At 44.6% G+C, this 23469-nt stretch overlaps 1 protein-coding gene across 2 annotated transcripts in view; it reads right to left on the bottom strand.

The window, feature by feature from the left end:
* Positions 1-2055: 2055 nt before the first annotated feature.
* The window catches only part of HEG1 (heart development protein with EGF like domains 1), a gene marked incomplete at its 5' end in the record, with an annotated part of 46137 nt that continues 24723 nt past the window's right edge, over positions 2056-23469 (bottom strand). The window contains 13 exons of one of the 2 annotated variants that reach the window (XM_083865788.1): positions 2056-3597; positions 5164-5338; positions 6759-6846; positions 7343-7380; positions 7483-7525; positions 12220-12354; positions 14084-14244; positions 14694-14752; positions 15547-15641; positions 17241-17360; positions 19589-20953; positions 21932-22264; positions 22603-23154. In XM_083865788.1, the coding sequence (XP_083721914.1) occupies positions 3448-3597; positions 5164-5338; positions 6759-6846; positions 7343-7380; positions 7483-7525; positions 12220-12354; positions 14084-14244; positions 14694-14752; positions 15547-15641; positions 17241-17360; positions 19589-20953; positions 21932-22264; positions 22603-23154 (3314 nt within the window). In that variant the 3' untranslated portion in view covers positions 2056-3447. Of the gene's footprint in view, positions 3598-5163; positions 5339-6758; positions 6847-7342; positions 7381-7482; positions 7526-12219; positions 12355-14083; positions 14245-14693; positions 14753-15546; positions 15642-17240; positions 17361-19588; positions 20954-21931; positions 22265-22602; positions 23158-23469 lie in introns of both variants that reach the window. The other variant, XM_083865787.1, reaches the window with a different exon arrangement.

The following is a 23469-nucleotide window of genomic DNA, read 5'->3' on the forward strand; positions in this document are numbered from 1 at the left end:
TGCAATGTGCTGGGAGATACAGACCAGAAGTTTTGTTCTTTGTGCAGAAGGACTGATCAGCAACTGGTGGGTTGGTGTGTGGTACTTTGTCCTTTGTACCTGACATGCAGAAGTTCATCTCCTACTCTCTGAACTCACCCAAGCAGCCACACATCTTTGCCTATAAGCATTGGCTTAAATGCTTCCCCATCCTGGTAAATGCTGGCACACGGTTAAATCATGAGATTCTCATTGCTGGGACACCTCTTTATCACAAGCTGCTTTACTAAAAAAAGGACAAAGTCCAGTGCTTTTCTATAGGGTTGGATTTAGACTAAGCATGAATTGCATCTTCCTCTTTTCTTTTGTAACAAAGACATAACTCTGCTCCATACCAGGGGAAAGGCAGTCCTTTCTGTCCTGGATGAAAACTCTGATCAGCACAGCAGGGAACAGCTAATTCCTGTGCTTTACCTGTTACAGTATTTTGGACACTGGTAAGTAGAGCTTTCCTTAAATACAGTTCCTTAGGCAGCTGTATTTCCCATAAGCATCCATTCCTTTCCCCCTACAGCTGAGATCAGCTGTGTACTACCAGCTGCAAGGCTGATTATGGATCAGACAGGCATGAAGTTGCATGTATTGTCACCAGGAGTTCATGTAAGTGCAAAGGATACTGCCCTAGGCATCCATAAAGCTATTTTTCTGCAAGCTCACACTGCTGCTTCTACATAGAAGACAAGAGCTGAGGCATAAAAAAGACACTGTGTTTGTGGCTGGTGCACCAAGCTGTGCCTTCACAAGCACATCTGTGGTGCCTTTCCTGCATTGAATTTTTGAGGAAACAGAAACAGCTGTGAGCAGGGAGCAGAAATCTCTACACCAACACGGCCAATAATTGCCTGTTGCTTTCTACTTCCCTCTGGATGTCTGTTACTGACCTTTGATAGGGAACACAACAGCCTTTAAAGTGCTGGGAAAGGATCTGGGAATTCACACCTGCAGGAGGAAAGCAACTGCTTCCTGATGGAGGGCTCCTCATCACCCCAGGTTTGCCTCCAGTGACCACAAAACACATGAGCATCCAAACTGCTGCCCTTACTTGGGGTTAGGGACTTTGGGGGATGCACCCCATGGTCCTCAGTGCTTCAGTGAGCTGAGCTACCTAATGAACTTACTTGTAGGCACTGTGTCTTCTAAAGCATGGTGGGGTAGAAGGGAATATCAGCTTATGTACACAGATATGGTGGCTTAGTGACTAAGGAACTGTGCTATTTGTTATCCTCATACAAGCAGCCACCTTGAATTAAAAGCCCATTCACATCCAAGAGGAGAAACTGCATCTGGACCTTGTATCTAAACAGGGTTTGGATGACTCAGATTAACAGTGCAATAAAGATAAGTGGTAAATATACTTCATTATATTTAATTATATTTCCCGCATTTGAGCTGGGGCAATCCCAGGCACACATGCAGGCTGTTGGAGAATAGAAAGTAGCCCTGAGGGTGTTGGTTGACCAGAAGCTCAACATGACCCAGTAATGTGCTCTCACAGCCCAGAAAGCCAATTGTGTCCTGGGTGGCACCAGAACCAGTGTGGGGAGGGGATTCTCTCCCTCTACTCCTCTACTTTGCCTCCTGGGACCCCACCTGCAGTGCTCTGTTCAGTGGCCCCATAAGAAGAACTGAGGCCAGAGGAGGCCACAAAGATGGTCTAATACTGGAGCACCTCTCCCATGAAGACAGTCTGAGAAAGTTTGGGCTGTTCAGCCTGGAGAAGAGGAGGCTCCAGGGAAACCTTAGAGCACCTTCCAGTAACTAAAGGACACCTACAAGAAAACTGGAGAGGGACTTTTCACAAGGGCATGTAGGAATACAACAAGGTGAAATGATTTTAAAGCAAAGAAGGTGGATTTAGATTAGTTATAAAAAAGAAATTCTTCATTATGAGAGTGGTGAGGCACTGAAACAGCTTGCCCAGAGAAGTTACCCGACCCCCGCAAGTGTTCAAAGCCAGGTTGGAGGGGGCTTTGAGCAAGCTGGTCTAGTGGAAAGTGTCCCTGCTTATGGCAGAGGAGTTGGAAAAAGATGATCTGTAAGACCCCTTCCAACCCAACCCATTCCAGGGTTCTGTGATTAGTAAGATCTCTTTCAACACTCACTTTAGGTCAGAATACAGCCCATGAGTTTCAATCTGATCTTTGGTGAGAAATGCAATAACTTACATTCTTCAGCTTCTGCTAATATGAACGAACACACCTGGGTGAGGAAACTTGCCTGGTCTGAATCACTTGAAACTAGGATGGAAGAAAGAAAAACACTTCAACATAAGTGATCTTTGCTATGTTAGGATTGCAAGCATCATGTTTTTCTCTTCCTTAAATGCAGCTGACTGCAGTACACTCTCTTTTCCAATGCACTGAAAGCCTACACAGCTCCTACAAATTCAAGGTGGACTGTGGAGGTTTGAAAATATATCCCACCTTCAGTGCCCAGAATTCAGGTTTCTCTGTCCAGTCAAGGCTACAGCATTATTACTCCTTCACAGATACCTCTTAAAAAGCATTCTGAATCCACAGCTCATCTTCTTCCCTCTGAGTAATTATTTAATACCATATTGCTGTGTCTATAGGCATTTAAATCCTTGCAGGGAAACAGAGCCCCAAAGGATCCCATATGGAAGCACTGTGATGATGTATAGTGGCATCACTTCTGAACAACATTGATGACAAAACAACAACATTGCCTATATACAGAAGGTTTTCAAAGCAGCACAGAGGAACAACTGTGCCTTTTTTCTGCTAAAATTGCAGTAGTGTGACTAACCTTCCTGCACTCCTTGGAGACAATCAGCCCATGAATGCAGCCAATATTGCCAGACACTGGGATTTGGCAAGGACCCACAAGTCTGGAGAACCTTTACCAATAAGAAGGTGAGGGCCAGAAGACAAGCCAGCTTCCCTGTCTTGCACAAAGCCGACAGCAAGGCAGTGGTCTAAAAGGGAGTGGACAAACTGGCCCAACCAAAAGCAGGTGCACAGTGAATCTTTGCATGAAGGCAGGCTAGGAAGACAAGCACAGTCAACAGTGAACAAGATCTGTAAACAAGACACTCCCTAGTGGTATTCAATGCAGAGTGCTGGGCACAGTTCATCTGCCTGTACTGATCCATGCTTGCTCACACAGCGTGAAGAGTGAAGAACAAATAAGGAGTACACATGTTAGCTTCCCTCGGGGTCTTCTAGTGATGTGCTTCTTGAGCCATTCCCTCCTCTTCCTCCTCCTCTCTGATGTTCAGCAACAGTGACCGTCCCTCAGGGCAGCAATGCTCAGCATGAATTTCAAAGTCCTTCCTATTAAATGGGAAGAGTAAGATTGATGTGACCTGAACGACCCAGGAGACAGATTGTACCTGGAGATTAAGGGCCACACAACTGTGTCAATCTTCCACTCCCTCTCCACTCTCTGCTAAAAATAGTCTCTTCTTCTGGTTTCATCACTAATGAAAGATGGATTGTATTGTCCAGGGTAGATGCACGAATGTCGAGATCCAGGCAAACCAGTGTAGGGAGGAAAAAGTCCATTTCTTTCCAGTTCAGGATTTCTCAGTCCAGTTGGCTGTATTAGCAAAAAAAAAATAAATAAATAAAGATGGTCTTATTCTCACACTCAAATCTTCCTTCAGGTATAACCTTACCACATCTCTTTGCTGTTGGTTCAGTAGCTAGAGGGAATAATGTGATCTCTAATGATCTCTATAATATTGAACAATTTTTGCTGTATTGCCTGAAGGGATTATTATGATGAAATCTAATTTCAACATCTGGACAATGAACAGACTTGAAGTTTACCTGACTCTGCTAAGTGCGGTCTGAGTACACAGTTAATTTTTAATTAGAAAAAAAAAATCTACTGCTGAACACAGGTATTGAAACAACTCTCAAGGATATCATCCCAGAGCCATCCCTTAAAGGAGGCAATCCTAGAAAATCAAAGTTAGTCTCCTGCTTTGAGTATTACCTGGGCACTTCTCTCCCCATTTACCATAGGTACCTCCTCTCCCAATACAGACCCTTGAATTATATGTCAAATACAAAACAATCTGACCTTCCTTTCTCTTCCATTCTTGTAACAAAGTAAATCTCCTGGGGACACTTGGTGGAGGAACATTGATGTCTAAGACCAAGACTGTACAATCCTTTCACCCACTGAATAACATGAAGCCTCTTGGTTTAATCTGTTACAGAGCAGATTCATGCAAAGCCCTCATCACCTACTGCTTGTTAAAAAGTTTCCCTTTCTCATTCTCAGCATAATGAGAGTCTTAAAGAAAAATAGGGAATGCATTTTCATTTTCAAATATCTCATTCTTAGTGGAAGCATGCAGAAGGATTAATTGACTCCATGCTGTACAACTCATTAAATTTGCTTACTGAAAAACTTAAAATACAAGCCAGGAAAATAGTAATGCTCTCTGTTCTCTGCTCTGGAAAGCAAGGAGTCCAGAATGTGTGATTTGGGTGAAATCCTGTGACTTTCACTCTCATGAGTAACCCACACACACCTTAAGTACATGTTGCTGAAAATGAGTGAGAGATGATAGGGCAGCACCACAGCTCTGCATACAGCCATTAGCAGATGGTATCAACCATGACATAACACCTTGTTCTTGTGTCTTTCTGTGCCCTATACAGCCTATTACTGCTCATTCCCTCAGACCTAAAGGGATGCTCCTTATGTACCCTGGAAAGGGAAGGAATGGAGGAGAAGAGGGTTCCTCAGTGATCAGCATCTTCCTATTTTGGGGCAAAATTCCCCAGACAGAGGTTTCAACCTTCCACTCCATTAGTGAGGGTAGACAGGAGAAAAATGCTAATGGGGAACCTTAGCAGTTTATCCAAAACTTTTAACTGTCCTTCTGTACTCTAGGATTGGGATTTGGGGGCATTTTAACCAAAATATTCCTAGACATTTCCTAAGCATTCTTCCTAATGACATCTCTTTGTGATGTTAACCCCAGGTAACAGCCAGAGTCCATAGGACTCCTGATGCCTTGCTGTCTATGGAAGGCATTTGCTTTGCCTTCTTATCTTGCAGGAAAGGGATCTGCACCTCCAAAAATAAAGGAATATCTCTTTCCTGTACGAGGCACAAAGGGTTAAAAGTTAAGCTATGGATAGATACCGAATAATACACATCTGTCATCTGCAACAGGTTCTTGGTGCTTCCATTCTCCTGCATCTCGATGGTCTCTCTGCCCCACTCCTGTGCCCGGGGATTCTTCGGATATTCAGCATAAGGTGACATCTGGAAATCCCCACTCTTGAAAATCAGTTTACTTATGTCATTTTTATTCTTCCTGTTTATAAAAGAATGAGGGAAAGTGAAAACTTACAACTTATCCTGCTATCTTGTGTACGCTTTTCATGTGATCTCAGGAGAGATCATTACTTGATGTTACGAATCTTGTCTGGGAACAAAGATCACCTCAGAAGGACTATAGTCCAATATTCTCCTCTGAGGCCAAGTCAGATATGAAATCAGACCATGCAACTCAGTGCATTATCTGGTGGGACTTGAAATCTCCAAAGTTACATGGCAACCTCCCTGAGCAACCTGTTCCACTGTCTTACTGTTCTCTTGGTGAAAGGATTTTTCCAAATTCAGTTTGAACCCCTCCTGTTCCAGCTTGTTCCAGCTATGCTCCTTTGTCTCTTAAAAACATGTGTGTTCATCTGAGTCAATGAAAATATCATGAAAATTGAGGAAGTAAAACATCTGGGACCCCCTATGCTATTTACTATAGCACCTGTAGGCACTATGTTAATTCCTAAGAAGGAAGACCTGCAAGGAGCTGTCTTTCCAGGACTATAATGTTATATGAGTGGACTTTGGTGACACTTCCAGTTCAAAGCAGAGTATCCTCCAAGAAGTCATATAAGCTACACAAAAACATCAGTCCACCCCTGTGGAGATCCCTGTGGCCACCTCATCTCCTGTGGCTGGGGTTTGCCAGCATCCCCCTGGCACAAAATATGGGGTAACAGGCACAATCAAACCACTGCCATGTCTAGATTACTGACAAATCCAGTTGCCAACTTCATCAGAGCCTTGAAATCCTAGATTTGGGGACTGGAATGGTGGGGAAAGGGTGTTACTGCAAGGCATCCCCTTTCAGATTACATAAATCACAGAACAGCTTCCTAGGAAAGCACATCCTGTCCAAAGCCACCTGCTGGCATGGGAACGAGGTGTGTATGAGTCTGAGTGTGTGTGTGTGAGAGGGAGAGACACACAGAGTGAGAGCACATGCAGGAGTTGTCCATAAAGGTAAATTAAATAGTCTTAAATACACTCAAACACTACTTGAGCAATGGCAAGTAACCTCTCCTGTTGCCTAAACTGCTCCTTTCTACTTAGCTTGCACTTTTGGAGTCTGCTTCCTGGCTTCAGAGCCTTACAGCTCTGCATGGGAAGGATTCCTCTGCCTCTCCATCCTTACAGGACATGATTTCCAGGTGTACCTTTAAGAGACACCCAGTTCACTGTTTAGCCTGGCTGCTGGGGGGAAAAAAATAAAAATTCTCCAAATGAAAGCACAGTCTGATATTTCAGTGCCTCTGATTAACCCACTTGCTTAGTGCTGGTTTTCACCTATGTGAAAGGTGGACCTTTTGGTCCTTAGCTATCCTATGTTTTAGTCCTGAAGAGTTCCCAGGTGGAGCTCTGGGTGTGGTGCAATCCACAGGGAGGATGTCCTGGCTGAGCATGGTACCTACCGGCAGCAGGTGACAATCAGTGCTATGCCCATGATCAGCAGCAGTCCCCCTCCTGCAGCTGCAATCACCACCGTGATGAGCTGGTAGGCTACAGACAGGAGAGACAGAGGCTGAGAAACAGCAGTGTGGTTTTAAACCCCAGTGTAACATACCCACAGTCCCCATGCAAAGGGATTAGCTGTTTTAATTCTCACCTTCCCCCCACCCCCGTAAGCAATATAGCTTTAAGTTTTCCAGTGAAATAGAAACAAGTTCTTGCTTCCCTAAAAATAGATTCCATTCACTGACGGACCAGAGTAACTCAAATGGATTCACCTTCAAATATCTTCAAGAGTGACCACTGTATGTGCTATCCTGACAGACTATACAGGGAAAGGAAATCTCCTTTCCTCAGGAGATGACATTAAGTCAACTTCGTCGAAGAAGGTCCACAAAATTACTTTCAACAGAAAATAAAGAAACAAAAAAGCACTGAAAGTAGTGTCTACCTACTGCATTTTAGACACAGTCACTTGCAACTACTTGTCTCAAATCTCCTATTTCTGACACTGTGGAAAACAAAAGAAATGAAATTTGGTACTCACGGTTTCCGCAGTTGAATCCTCCCAAGCCAAAGGGGCAGCTGGGAACAGAGAACAACAGGGAGTTTCAGCAGCTCAGTTGTGCCAACAGCCCACCAGAGCAGGGATGGCGGGGTAGGAGGAGGGCAGAACAGTCACCATACCTCACACAGGTCTCGTTTTCCAGCTTATATCCATCTTCACAGGCTAAAACCAGAGAGAAGGGCCGTGAGCACCGCGCAGTGGAGCCGGGAGGGATTTCCCGACGCCGCTTCCCGAGGCAGCTTCGCCTCCACCCCCCGGGCCCGGCTGTGCCGCAGGAACGGGACACGCTGGGATGGGGTGCCGGGTGCCCTCTGGCTTGGGGAAAGCATCGTGCCCTTAAATTCATCCCCCGCTGGCTTTGATGGAACTATTTCAGGGCTTCCAAGCAGAGCCAGTTCGGAGCCTGGCACAGGGAGGGCTGCTGGCAATGTAATTAATTCCTAGAGAGCTTCTTCTTGCCCAAATGAAAACCCACTGCACACTTGTACTGCTTCACACAAAATAGCAATGGAAAAAAATCTGCAAGTACCTCCAGTTTTCAATTTGAAAGCCCATTTAAACTATGCTGCTTTAGCATTGGTGCATGTTATTACTTACTTCTAAATCTTAGTACTGCAACAAGACTTTATGCAAACAGTCAGGGTAACCCAAAGTGGTATGCTAATGTTTTTTTTCCTGATGTCACCTTCTTTTCTGATCTTTCAAATTTGCAGCTGAATCAAATTTTCAGATATCAAATGTTTCTATACAATAGAAATTGAATTCATGAGGTATAAATAATCCAGAAAATTATTTGCAAAATGTTGGTGAAAAACTGGAACAATCACTTCAAAATAAAATAATTTCCATGCTAATGGACAGCTATCCTAAATTATCTCAGGAAATTATACTACCCTTCTGATGAACAGCAAAGGGGATGATACTTTGGACACACAACTATAAGGTTCAAATTACCGGTAAAATCACTCATTTTCTCAGCAATAGTCCCACCAGAGCTCTGGCAGACCTGCTGCCTTTCACAGAGCAGTGGAATTGGTCACTCAAAGGCTGGGGCAGGAGTGACACAGACAGAGTCACTTTGGGCAGAGGGACAAGCCAGGGCTAGCACAGGCAGCAGCCCTTGGGGGTCTGCAAGATATCACCTGCAGATCTGGAAAACCCTTGTAGCACATCCCACAGGGAATTGTTTCAATGAAAACAAAAATGCTCATGAATTTTTCCCCCTCTCAAACACTACTTGCTTAAAACTGTCACAGAATTTCCCTAAATTTAATTCCAGTTTCAAATCAAATAGTTGGACTGGAGCTACATTTTAGAGAAACACCCAAGACTGATTTTAATATTTTCAGTGACAATCAACCACAGCACTGGGTCAGAAGCTCAGAAAGTTAATTTTCCTCAGCCATTAAAAACATTCACCTTCTTTCTGGTCTGAATTACCCCAGTGTCAAATTCCAGACTTTGGATGTTTACTTATTAGATTGGAAAAGGTTATATGATCAGATTTCTCCTCACCACCAAATCATTCCTTTAATAAAGCCAAGGCCCCTGAGATCTCTGAATCTCCCTAATTATTGCAGCTTTTCTCTGAGCACTCACAGGTTGTCTTTGACCCTTTTGATTTCTACTTCCCAGAAATAGGTGTTGCAAGCCCAGGGATAACAAAATTTCCCATCTTCTGCCTACTTCACATCCTCAGGATATGTGGATATGGAAGAGTGCTGCACTCACATCACTTCTGTGGCTGTAGACACAGACTTGTTGTAGCAACTGGCCCCAATGATGGTGGGGGGCCTGAAATCCTCAATACCTGGTCTTGCACACCTTTCTTTGCCCTATATAACCCCACTACTCCTTCACCACCTCCCTCATTCCATTTATTTTTCCAGAGCTGGGGATGGGGAAGGTGAAGCTCATTACACAGCCCCCCTGCTGCATCACACTGTGATGCTTTTTGTACTAGATATATTTTCCTCCCTCTAAGATGACTTTTTTGAAGTAAAGGAAGAGACCAGAGGTAACTGTGAAAGAGTTAAGAGCCTCAGTCAACAAACAGCCAGAGCAAGGATAGTAAATCCCCAAGGATCCTTGCCCAGCTCATTTATCTCACTGGGGCATTAGCAAAAGGAGACTGGATGGGTAGCTCCTTTCACTTGCTAACAAAAGCAGACTAAAAACATTATGGAGTGAACATTCTACCAAAGTGAGCCACAGGACTGGGCAGTAACAAAATGTGCAGTGGGAGGGAGGGAGGCATCACCTCGCAGCTCACTGGAGCTGCCTTCTCTAATGAGAACAGCAGCCCCGTGTATCCCAGCTCCAGCTGCAGCCCAGCACCTGCATGTTGGGAAGGGCTGCAGGAGCAGGCAGACAGGTGCTGGAGCCCACCCTAACTCAGCCCTAGCCCAGTAATGTGTGTGAGGCACATACACCTTGAGCAGTTTCACAGCTGGAGCTGTGCCATGGGCAGGAGCAGCCCTGGGACTCCACTGGCACACAGGTCTCAGGTCAGGAGGATATAGGAGAAGAAAAGAGGAAAAGCAAGATCCTGAATATGCATTTCTCTGTCTTACTTAAAAACTTGGTGCTTATGTATTTTCCTCTCCTCTCTGTGTCTTTTCCTGCCACTTTGCTTTCTCCTTTGGCATCTTTCCTGCTCTTTTGAATACGTTCCCAGGAGAGCTCTCACTGTCACACTCACTTGGCAAGATTCCAAACACAAGCAGGGGACAGAGGAAAGGCCTAAGTGTCAGGGGCCAAGCAAAGCTACCAAGTTGTGCTCTTCAACCTAGGATTCCTTTGCCTTCCCAAAAGACACTCAGGGGTCGCTTTGGAAACCTGCTTTGCTGCTCCTTGCTTCACTCTGCACTAGTAAAAATAGCACGCCCTTGAAAAGCTGGAACATCGGGTTTGTTACTGAAATAGCCCTGGAGATACCGAGAAAGCTGAAAATCAGCAGCAACCCAGAGACACTGAACAGCACAGCAAGAGGTACCCTGGCCAACATCTTGGAACTCCTGTGGCTCAGAGGCCCAACCTTTCCCTGGCCCATGGCATGCTTTCCCAAGCATGTCCCTGAGGACAGATGCTACAAGGAGGACAGAACAAATCCTGTGGGTCAGGGCAGCCAATTCTCCCAGCCTTCCCACGGGGGAGACCGGACAGGGCAGCACAATAGCCACTTCCCTCTTTGCAAATACTATAATTGGAGCTACTACTCCACATTTTCACAACCCACAATGAGGGTCGGATGCTCACGAGACCTCGGTTCCTGTTTAGGCACTAAAAGGGCAGAGATTTTCAAAGAGGCTGGTATATTGTATGCTATATTTATCAGCAAAATGGCCCTAACTATCAAAAGGGGGCCATACCTTGGCTTTTGGGAAAAGCCTTTAAAAATCCCAACCACCTGGCTGGCCCAGATGGGCACAAGTGATAATGAAAATCTGGCATCTTGTCAGAGTGGCACCATGCAGTCAGTGCTGCCCTCATGCCTCTGCACTAAAGCCTAAACCCAACATCAGCCCTGCCCCTCAGACACTCTCAAGCTGATCAATAAGATGTTTCCTATTGACAGCAGTGGGATGAAGGTGGAATTGAGGCCTCACTGTTTACAGATAAGGTTTTTATATTTTCCACAGCAAACAAGTTTTGTAAGTATGGAGTAAACACATGTACGAGGTCTTAGATCTCTTAAGCCTCTGCAACCATCACATCCAAGTGCCTCACAGCCTTTCAGGTATTTATCTTCACTGCTTGGCAAGAGACATGAACAAGACAAATAGAGTAACTTTCCCTGGGTCCCCACTGTCCATGATGGAACAAGAATTAGGTTAAAAACCTCTTAAGTTTCAGCTCCTCACTCACTGCATAAGCCTCTCTCTGACTCTCTAGGATTGGTGGAGATGCTCTGTATTTCCCAAAAGAAATCCTTCCTCCAACATACAAGGTGAGGGGAAGGAAGGAAGGAAAACACAAAGGGAAAGGTTTTGTCACAAAGGAGTCATAGAGTGAAGGAGAGGCAGGGCCATGACCTGGCATGCAGAGATGCCCATCTCTGAGCTGGCCCTCCCAGAGTCTGTAGCACATGAGTTATTTCCAGACACATTTTTCTCACTCTCAGATTTGGCTCCAACAAAACATCTCCGCCTATTTCAAGAGCAGCTCAGCAGGCAGTGCCAGAAGCAATATATTAGCACTACTGCAATTGCTATTGATATGTCATCAGAAAACTGCATTTCTTAAGGAGCCTTATAGCAACCACAAACTAGGGAATGGACACCCTGATCTTCCAGAAGTCATTTTGAACACTGGCATGTAAAGACTTTGTTTAAAATGCAGCAAAACCAGATCTGTTGATCTGAGGAGTAGCTAAAAAATAATGCAATCTTTAAGCTTAAAATTTCTATTTGGAACCCATCTGAAAAATAAATTCATCATCATTTTCAGATACAAATTTTTTAAAATACTGATGATATATTAATATAAGCTTTTGAGTTTAAAGCACTTCCCCTAAGTTCACTGAGAGTTCAAACAAAATCAAAACAGGCAGAGACACACGTCATCTCTGCTCTGTGCCACTGAACTGGAGCTTAAAGCAGCCAGGCCCCTTTCTCCCTCTCCTCAATCACTGTGACTCACAGCGTGCTCCAGAAAGACAATATTATTCCTAGAGAGAGACTGTGTCTTTAGTGTCTGCTGAAAAGCCCCCTAACTAACTAAAAGAAACTTGAGCTACTAATATTTATTCATAATATTGAGGATTGTGCACAGCACTACATGCACACACTCATTTCCACTGGAACAAAAAATTTTGAGGAAAATTCAGGCAGAATACACCACATAAAGAGCAATACCTCTGCAGGAGTGGTCCATCTTGTTGTATTTGAAGTACCCACTTTTGCACTGGCAGAGAGCGACTCCATCAAAGTCGGTGCATTCTGAAGTTTCCTTGTCACATTCAGGGTCTTTCTGTCTGCACAAGCTGCCAGCTGTTGGGAAGAGGTGGCCAACATCAGCATGGTTCTCTCTGAACCCATCATTATGCACATTTGCTTTACCTGGGCATCCCATTCAGCTGATGTGGTGCTTTAATCTCTTGTTTTTCTTTTTTTTTAGTAATACTTGTTCCATTAGGAGGGAGTCAGCATTACCCTATGTCACCATTTCTTGTGTATCTACCATCATTTGTACAGGCAAATAGAGGGGGTGCATAATAAATGTTTCAATTCGGAAGCACAAGGGGAAATGAAAAGGAGAAATCTGGTTTGGCTCAAGGTCAAACACATTCATCTCCTGACACAGTTCAGCGAATCAGTTTTTAAGTTTATATCAAGCAAAATGTTTTGCTTACACGAAACCAACTCTTTTCCATTTCAGCATTAAGCACTGGATTTTTTCATTTTTCAAACAAAAATTTTGTACTTTCATTTACAGTACTTTGAAGCAATGTTTTAATTTAGAAAACCAGACTTGTTAAAATGAGCATTCAGCAAAACTGTGGATAAATGATGGAAATTGTGACATCAAATTTACATTTTTTGCTGGGAGGCCAGACTAAATGGAATGAATAAATATTCGTGAGAAATAGGATTTTATGGAAAAAATGTCACTCATTTGGCACTCTCCTTTTATAAACTTCTCCTTGCTAGATCTTTTTATCTGACTTTTTTTTTAGGTACTTAGACAAGAATATAATTTGTTTCTTACTCTGCTTATATCAAGTTAGAAGCTGACTTTACAGAATCACTGTATCAGAGGTACTGGGTAAATATAATCTGAGCATGTTTACCCAAGTAATTAAAGCAATCCATGGGCAGAGTATGGCTCTAAAATACAGCACACTAAAATAATGTGTGCAATAAAAGCACACACTAAACTTCTCATCTGCATGTTTTCTTTGCCAAAATGATACCCAGGGTTTCCCACTAAATCCAGGCTAAGTGTTCCCATCTTTCATCCTCCTCAAGGCCAAACCCTAAAGCCTTGAACCCCAAAGTCACAAAATGCCACGTGCAGCTGTTTCCTTGCAGGAAACTCTTTCGGGATCCCGAGGTACCTCTCACAGATAAATCTCCTCCATCACTCCCTCAGGAAGTGAGAACTGGGAGATGCCAGGGCACAGCATTGGGGTTCACCTGGAGAAGGTCACACACAACACTGGGGCTGTTCTCCACATCTTTCTCTGCTGTATCCACATTCCCTTTGGGTGGATAAAGGATTCAGTACAGGAATGGAAAGGCCTTGATTGTGAACCATTTTACAAACTGCAACACTGGAACTGGGCAGGCAGGAGAGCAGAGTTCATGGTGCAGCCCCAGCAGCTCTAATCGAGTTCACTGGAGGGGTTTTGTCTCTTGGCTTTCACACCATCTCCCTGGGTCCCAGCTGTGTGTGTGTGAAATTAAGACTTATGGGTTTTTTATGTGGCTGGGCCCAGTGTCACATCCCAGAGATGAAAGGCTGCCCTACAATGTCTCTAATCCTGTGCTGCACAATATTTTTACAGAGAGGCAGATTTCTCACACATATGGCAAAGATAAGGCTTGGTATCTGCATCCCTTTTGTACTGGGAGGTTCTTAAGATGACTCCCATTAAAGTGAGATAAAAAGATTCAGAGGGATTTTTCCAAATGACAAAACGTTCTCCCCCTTTTATAAAAGGAGCCAAATAAAACATCCCTTTCCCCTCCTGCCAAGGTTCTTCCAGATGCTATTTACCTCTGTGGAGTGATTTCAGGCTGGAGATGAACTGGCAGGCTTCAGTGGGGGATTTGCAAGCTCTAATGTAGCTTTTCACACTGCTGATAACATCGAAGAAAGTCACGTTGGAGGCTAAAGAGAACGTAGATTGCACTGAAACGTGCACAAAATTTGCCTCCCTAACAAAAAACAAAACAAAACAGCCCTGAGTATCACAAGTTGGTCTGATGTCATCATTAGCACCTTATACATAGGACTGCCATTGACACAAGAGGTGCTTATCACACACACAGCACTACATGCACACTGAAAGACCCATGCATTGTAACAGAACTTAAAACCAGGACTAACCAATACACAGAAAGGGGAATATGGAGCTGGAAGGGATGCTGGTAGCTCACTTTGGAACCAGCCATAAATCCCTCCTGGGCAGCCCATCCCCAAGCTACTCAGTCAGGAGGAGAGTACCAGATGAGCCTGGCAAGCTGGTCAGGCATTCCTCGTGTCCTGAACCACTGCCAGGCTGGGCTGTATCCAGCTCAACACTGACTCAAAATGGAGTGTGGATCTCAAGTTGAAAATCCCAAATGCTCAAGTTTCTCATTCTTCCCCGGTACCTTAGCCTTACCTGCTTGCCTTAACTGTGGAGTGGTGGTATCCTGGCAAGCCTGACAGTGATGCATTGAGCTGCAAGGAGGGAGAGAGCAGCTGTTAGTGCCCCAGAGGATGATGGAAGGAGGCAGCCCCATGGCATGTAGCATGGGACAGTCCTCCTGGGTCCCTAACATCATCCCCTGTGTTTCCCAGAGATGGCTGTTGAGACCAAGGGGCTCTGAGCATCCCAGAGGTTCATCTGATCTATAAGAGGGATGCACTGCCCTGTAGCCAGTAAGGGGTGGACAAAGTCACTGTTGGACAGCCTTGGACAAGAAGAAAGCCCCAGGAATTTTGACATGAGTATCTGCCTGTGGACCTGCTGTGTAATGACCACAGAGGTCAGGCATGAGCCAGATGTCAGCAGGGAGAGAGCCCCATGCAAGGCTGACCTCAAAGCACTCTTGGAGACTGCAGATCTTCCCTGATCCTGGATCTGTGCAGTTGTTTGTATTTACTCCCCAGCACGAGCTGTGCAGGCAGCACCACAGTGACTCCACCCAGCACCCTCTTCCTTTGGCAGCATCTCCAAATCTCCTGCACCAAAGAGCTGGAATGAAGTGCACCCAGCCCAGGAATCACTAACAGGATGAACTTGTGCATGCAGTAATCTGGATAAGAACTGCACAGAGATGTACCTATACCCAGCCCATGGGTGTTTTTGGAGCTATTGATGGCACAGCCCATGGGGAAGCCAACAGCACTGGCTCTTAATAGACCAAGAGCCACATGGCTACAACTGAAGGGCTGGGAAATGTGACAATCATAAGAGGAGTGAAGGGAACCTGTCCCATCAACACTGCCAAAGTCCCAGCAAGGACACTCACCATCTCCAGGATCTCCCTCTCAACATGGACAAGCTCTGCATACTTCCCATGGGTGATATTAAGTTTCAGGGGAACCTGGCCAATAAATATTCTCACTAAAAAAGTAGAATAAGACAAATCAGTTAGGACACTTCTCTGTGCCACATGGAGATGTGCTTCCATCTGCCTTATATGAGAGGCTGTTTGCATAGAAAATCTCTTTACAAGGCATAGAGAAAACTCAGATCTGAGAGTCACTGCCTCAGTAAAGCAAAGTCACAGCCTTGGGTTTTTTCCCAAGGGTTGCTGCAATGTTCCCACAGTCCCAGTCAAATTCCAGAGCTCAATGCTGCTTAACAGACAGCATTTCACTTCAGTGTTCATACATTTCATGCAGAAGCACAAACTAATAGATACCTGAACACAGAGAGAGATGGGTAAATTTAGTAAGATGACAATGTCAAGTACCAAAGCATTTATGATAATTTGGGGTAAACATGTCAAATCTCTTTACTCCTCCTTGCAATGGAAGGAAATCAAATTAGCAAGTCAAAATAAAGCACTGAAGAAAGGACATTTTCATTTTTCAAACTGCTGGAGAGAATGAGCAATGACATTTGAAAAGAGGTCCAAAAGATGCATTTTTTGTGCTTAGATTCATATTTGATTCACAGCAGTAGAATGCAATAATCTGAGTTGTCCAGACTTTCAGAGATAATACCCCTAAATCTTGTATTAAGTGTCATGAGATACTCAGTGGAAATGAGAACTCAGAACTCCAGCTTTCTGTTCCACCAGGAAAACAAATACAGTTGCAGATAACATTATAAAGTCTCCAATTCTTTCCCATTTTTTCCCATCCACTGAATCTATCTTCATCACAAATTGTATATCATACATCTCTAATGTAACAACTCCAGACAAAAATTATGATGAGAATCACCTTTACAGTGTTTATATAATCTGTCTGTACCCCAGTTCAAGGCATAATCAAAACAAGTCTCTAAATTAGAAGCTGACATATTCCAACTTGAAGAAATGTTTCAAAACACTCTTCAGGGACACCTCACCCATGTTTCCTTAGCAAAATTTCCATGGCTCTAATCCCCACTGATTAAGGGTCAGAAGAAAATCTCTGGAAACAAATTCCCCTTTACAATGGAATATTGTAAGTCCTTGAGACTGAGACTCCTCTAATAGAAAGGAAGGGGTCAGAACCTGAGTTCCAGCTAATAACTGTGCTGCTGAAAAAAATGCAAAAGGTATGAAACAAGACCTTGATCTTACAAAGACTTTCACGGCTGCTTAACTTTCCACACATGGCTGATCCCACTGAAGCCAGGTTACACAAGAGCCCCAAGCCACTTCTCCCAAGCCAAGTGCCTTCACAGGAGTCTGCAGGGCTGATAAGCTGCTGAGTGCTTTTTAGGAGTTTTAAAACACATCAGGAACAGAAGGGGCACCTCTGTCCTTACTGACAAGCCTGAGCCTGTCGTTCCATTGCTGTGATATCTCAGATATCTCTGCCTCCTCCCCAGGTAGCCCAACACAACAGGCATTACACACCACACTTGAATAAACACTAAAAGGCTCTGATAAAAGGGGTGGTTGGGAGGAACATTAAGCTCCTGAGCTAGTTTGAGCCTAAGTCAATTTATTTTAGAAGATTAAAGATAATTATTTTCATCCCTGGTTTTTCACTTTTGTTTTCTTACCTAAATTACACTTTCCTTTTTCCAGCTCATATCCAAGAGGACACTGACAGATATAGGAGCCATGGGTATTGTTGCAGGTGGCCAGTGCAGGACAAGGGTTGGAAAGGCATTTATCCACCTCTATAAAAGTTAAAAACAAAACAAAACATAATATTTACAGAACCACAAAAATCATCAACTATTGGGCTAAAAGAGATGAACTTGACTCCCCATCTGTGACTCCTTGAGCATTATCAGATGCTTCATTGCATCATTTGCACTTAATATTTATGCTGTTCCTAATTATTCCATTGGAGCTGAAAGAATAAATATAAACCACTTGAATATTCATTCAAAAGGCCTTGAGGTCTAGCATGGATCCATGTTAATATGAACATCCAACTGCTCTACAGCACTGCTCATCAGAGGATCTCAGGGTTCTTTCCAAAGATAAACAACCCAACAGTTTATGCATGAGAAGACCAAAGAAGGAACCCCAGCAGTCCAAGTTAGACACATGAGCATGTGCTGCTTCACCAAAGTCCCGCCCTTTTCATCCAGGCCCTGTTTCTCTGCTCCAAAAGTAGTGCTTGAGCACTGATCCAGCCTGTAGATTACCCAGTAACAGTGGAGGCAGCCCTGGCTGCAATCACCTCCTTTTCCAGAGCTCCTCCATGCCAACCTAGGGAAGGTCACAGCAGTGATTCCTGCCTGTGCCACCACTCACAATGTCCTTCCTGCTGGGTGAGCAAGACCTTGGGGAGCAGATACCACTTTGATAATATCCCTCAGGGGTTTAAGGACTGTAATCCCAGATGCTTCATAGATTACACAACTCCAACTGCAAATTCTGAAGAATATCTCCAGTATTTCCTCTTGAAAAAAGAAGGAAAAAAGCTATCCTGGACAAAAAAGCTCTTCTTGCTGCATCTATGACTCACATGAGCACAAATACACATTGCACACACCCACAAGGGCAGACCATAGGCAGGGCTGTGGACTTGTCAGTGACAAGGCTCTACAAGACCAGAAAGATGTCTTACACAGCACTTGCACCTCTTTTGTGGCTGGTCCTGAGTGCTGCAGCCAAGGCAGGAAGGACAGACTCTGTGGCTGAAGAACCAAGCACAGGAGCCAAACCTGTGTGAGCGTTTCTGGTGGCTCTACAATAACCCAGAGCACCACACAGACCTGAGAGCCCCGAGCCAAACCCTGCACTGGGACACATCCCTTGATGCAATCTCATATCTGGACTAGCTTGGCACAGCTCCCTCAGCAGCACTGAGAAGCAGATTTGGTGACTCTAATCTAAGCAGCCAGAAACAAGTGGGTGTGATTTAAAACCATGGCTTTCACTTTGCCATCCTTCAGTTTGTGCTTCATACAGCAGAGACCACGGCAGCTTCTCTCAGGGCAGTGATTGCCCACGTACAAAGCACAATGCCCAAGGCAGCAAAAGGATCTTTTTCATTCTGGTAAATGGCAAATCTCAGTTTTCAAAGGAAAGAATAATTTGGCAAAAGTGTGAATCACTTGCTAAACAGGATGAATCACCTTAATTTTTCAATTTAAAAAGAATTCATTCCAGTAAAGGGATTTTTTTTTTTTGCATGAAGCTATAGCTATAATTAAAACCAATCAGCCTGAGAAATAACTTTTAAATACTTAATTATTGGATGGAATATATATTCTTGCCAATATTTCACTGAGATTAATGCCTTTAGCACACACAATATCCTACAGTGGCATGATGGCTGGGCTCTGAACTTCAAATACAAAGAAAATTTCCTTTCATATAAGACTTCAGCAAATGTATTTACTTGAGAAGATAAGGAGACTGGCAGTGGTAATAAATTACTATAACAACACACTCAGCAAGACTATGGTACATAAACTACCAGAAGAAGCACCAGGCCCCTAAGTAGAAGATTAGTATTTAGTGAGATAGAGATAAAACAACCATAGGTTGTAATATGAGAATCAGTTTCAACACAAATACCAAGTGTACATTCTCATTAATAAGACAGGTATCAATCATTATCGATTGTTATTGTTAACCTATCAACAAATATAAACTGCATCCTGTGCTTACCTGTAAGGCCAATCAGCTTTAATTTCTTGACACTGTCAAATTTCAGCTAAATCTTTCTATTAGAAATGTTCACCAAAGTGCTCACCTTACTACAGCCATTTGGCTTAATTGCTAAACCCTTGGCTTCAAAAATAACACGGAAGTGAGTTATTGCCCTCAAAGCCTGCTGACAACAGACTTGTCATACATACATGCACACACAACTGTCTGAAAACTCCTGAAGTGGGACCCAGGTGCTCCTGACCCCACCACTGGTGAGAGCCATTGTACACATTACCTGTTGCTGGAGGTGATGTTCTCAGCCCAACAGTGCTGCTCAGTGGAGGAACAGTGGTTGGTTTGGTGGCAGCCAAAGTAGTTGCAATGCTCACAGTGGTCTTGATGGTTGGAGGGGCTTCAGAAGGACTTGTAACAGGAATGTTTTCCTCAGTGACTTTACCAGGCTTTGCAGTGGTGGCATCCATGGCTTCTGTGCTTTTACCAGTGGTATAACTGTGCTTAGTGGCAGTGGGTGTCTGGGCCCTGTGGTCTTTCACAGTGCTGGCCTCACCTGGGGTGGGCCAGCGACCGGCTGGCGTTGTCAACACAGGAGGTTTCACCGTGGTCACTGCCACTGCAGGGACAATGCTGCTGTGATTTGTTGCACTTGGTGAGGGACTGAGGGGTGCATCTGTTGTACCAGCCTGTGGGGCAACACTGGCTGTGGTGAGCAGTGGTGTTGCCTTCCCAAAGCTGTCCCCTTGGGTGGTGGCATCTCTAGGTGAGGCAGTCTCTGTTACTGTCACGGGAGCAGACACAGACACGACGCGTCCACCAAGCAGCTCCATGGGTGCCGTAGGGAGAGGGGATCTGGTGGGACTGAAGGTGGTGCTCTTTTGGGGCTGATGTGTGACACTGGGCTTGTTGGTCTCTCTGGGTGAGCTCCTGGCTGTGGCAGCTGTGGAGGGCACCTGCCTTACCACACTTGTAGCCACAGTGGTGTTTGCTTGATCACTCTCATTGGACTGAGAGGTGGATGAGGGTGATGAAAATACAGACAATAAAGATGCTAATGAGTAAGATGGAGAGGGCAAAGAGGAAGTGGGCAAGGAGGATGACAAAGCCTGCAGAGGGGGTGAAGATGCCATCACAGAGGGCGAGCGTGGCTCAGGTGATTCTGACAGTGTAAACAGATGAGTTGGTGGTGGTGTTGATGACAGCAAGTGCTGCAGTGTTGACAGTGAGGAAGAGGCTGGAAAGGCTGATGAAGACAGAGATGATCTGTCAGTGGCCAACAAATCAGAGTCAGTGTTGAATAGAGTTGTATTTTCTATGCTGCCTGTAGAAGCAGATGTTGATGGTTTGGAAGGGATCACCAGCAATGGCTCCGTAGATGGTTCAACAAAACTGCTACTGTTTGATGCATTGGTGTGCCTGTCATGAGCCACAGATGATGGTGAGGCATCAAAAGGGCTGGAAATTTCAGAAAAAAAGGTGGAGCTTTCTGAGGAGTCAGCAGAGGTGCTGCTGTTGGAGATAGACAGGAGGGTCCTTTCTCCTCCTCTGGTATATGTGGTTGAAATGTATGTGCCATCTGTGTGAGAAACTGAGGTCCTTTTCTCAGCATCAATGCTACTGACTGGCTGATGGCTACCTGAAAAGTCTGGAGTAAAAGGATAAAAAAATGTTAGAAAGACAGAGTAATATAACAGTATTTTGATGTCATATTAAAGCTGTTTGCTAAATAGGATGTTCTTGTCTCTGAACCTGTCCATGATTTTCTAAAAATTTCAAGCACCATTCAAGCATAGTTATGGGATTAGGAGTCTTATGCACTCCTTAATTGATTCTAAAATGGTGATCCCTGGCAGACACAAGACTCCCATGAAATGTGTACATTTCCAAATCACTTTTCTTTACATATTTCTTTCCTAAAGTGATCAAGCTCTTAGCATTCCATGATATTTGTGGCAAGATAAGCAGGAAAACCCAATTGTTCTCTTTATCACTCATAATTTACAAAACTCATATCCTCTCCCTCTTATCCTCCATTCTCATCTACAGAATATCCATCTTGTTCAGTCAATTTGTTTTTAGACACAGTGAACTTCATGCCTCTGCAAGATGAAATTATAACATTATGTTAATTTGCAGCATATCATGAACCCAGCAATTCAAAACTTTACAGCCAGGAAAACCTAAATGAACAGCACAACAGCCTGCAAAAAATCTGATTATTTAGCATAAAAGTTGCAATCAATCTTATAATACCAATTTCAGGATGCAAAGCTAAGTTTAGCCAACTTAAAAAAAAGTAAAAAATGGTATTCAAATTTTGTTTTAATTCTACAACTGACTTAGGTCATCATAAAACACTTCTGAAAGCATCACACAAAAGAAACCAGTTAGGATGCAAAAAAAAAGTAATGCAGCCATCAAAACAGCAGGGTTTATGGCTCCACTTCTGGAATAGCTCCCCATCTGTGTGGGGTCTGGTTGAGTCCTTTGATGGAAACATCCCCCTGAGTGAACCCACAGGTGGTACTGAATGCAGTAATGAATGAGAAATTTATGTACAACATACTGAAAAACAGAAGAATGTGAATTCCCCCCAAATTTAGAGCAGGAGACACCAACTCACTTGTGAGATTGTTTTGGAAAGAAGAGGAAGTGGGTATCTTGGCAGAACGCACAAACACCGTCTCCGTCGCAAGGCCAGTGAAACCCCCGCTGCTGGTGGAGGCATTGGCTGTCCTGCCCTGCTCCACCAGCGCTGGCCCAGATGGCCCTGGAGAGCTGGGAGCTTTGGCATGGAAAGAAGAGCTCTCCATGCCACCAGCCAACGTGCCATCTGTCACTGAGTGCAGCATCCTCTCCTCAGCACCTGCAGACGTGGATGAACTGTACACGGGATCGGTGACGGGGCTGGACATCCTCTCTGAGCTGCTCAGAGAGGGATGACTGCTGCCAATAGCTGGAAAAGGATTGAAAAGCATCTGATTTATCATCTCAGAGCAGACAGGACTGTCCAAATACTGAGGGGTCAGTACCATTAGAGTCATAATAATATGTTTATGTTATTTATAATTATCACCCCAACCCAGACAGGCGGTCGATGTGTCCTACAGCAACAAGCTACATGTCTCAAGAATGAGACCCTCCCATCGGCAGCTGCAGATATACAACACCACTGGGCAGAACCACAACCACTTATAAATGCTGCCCATGACACGTGCAACAGCTGTGTCAATCCTACAGAGGAGGGGAAGGGACAGGCAGTCAAATACTACCCCAGAGTTCAGAAAAACTCACTGGAAGGTTCAGCAGCAGTTGAGAAGTAGGTGAAGACCCTGGATGTAAGGGTGACCTTGGGCTCTGGGGACCCTGCCTGGCCAGATGACACATGTCTCACTTGAGGCCATGCCGTGGAGGACAGGACAGGGCTGGTGTGGATGTCCTCAGCTGTGCCAGGCTGAGATGTGAGGCTTTCTCTTTTTGTGCTCCACGTGCTGCGGCTCCCTGGGGCTTGAGATATCCCCTCCTTATGGATGAAGATTGTGGCTGAAGGTGAAGGCACTGAAACACTGGGAGAAAACACAGGCAGCAGCTTTGTTGGAAGCTCACTAAGTCCAGCACCACTCTGTGAAACATTACTCTTCTTCCCAGGCTCTGCTGCTGACGAGGACAGTGGGACTGTGTCCAGGGTGCTGGTGTGGAGGAGAGAGGGAGCAGAGCTCCCTGTGGCACTGGAAGCTCCATGGGTGTCCAACATGGGCACTGTGCTGCTCTCCTCACTGGCAGTAGTTGTCACCACACTGGATGTCCTAGTGAGAGGCAGGTGTCCTCCCATTGCTGAGGTCTTGTCTGCTGAAAAAGAGAAAAGCAAACTGATTTATGCACCCTAAACTATAAATATCCAGGTGTTCTCTCTTCCATCACCAATCCAATCCTGTGGAAAATGCTCACTGTGAAGGCACAGCTCTTTCCTGTGCTAGGAGGTGCTGCTCACAGCAAGGCACCCTGGAGAGGGCACTAGGAAAAATTTATGGGAAAACTTTTGGGTTTGCTTCTCTTTGGCACTGCTCCCGGTGCCACAGGCCTGACCTGGGCACCAAACACCCACACTGTCACTTCTGCACCCACACTGAGTGTGGGAAAGGTTACACAGTACCCAAATGA

Source organism: Zosterops lateralis, assembly GCF_965231275.1.
Source record: "Zosterops lateralis genome assembly, chromosome: 7".
NCBI lineage: Eukaryota > Metazoa > Chordata > Aves > Passeriformes > Zosteropidae > Zosterops > Zosterops lateralis.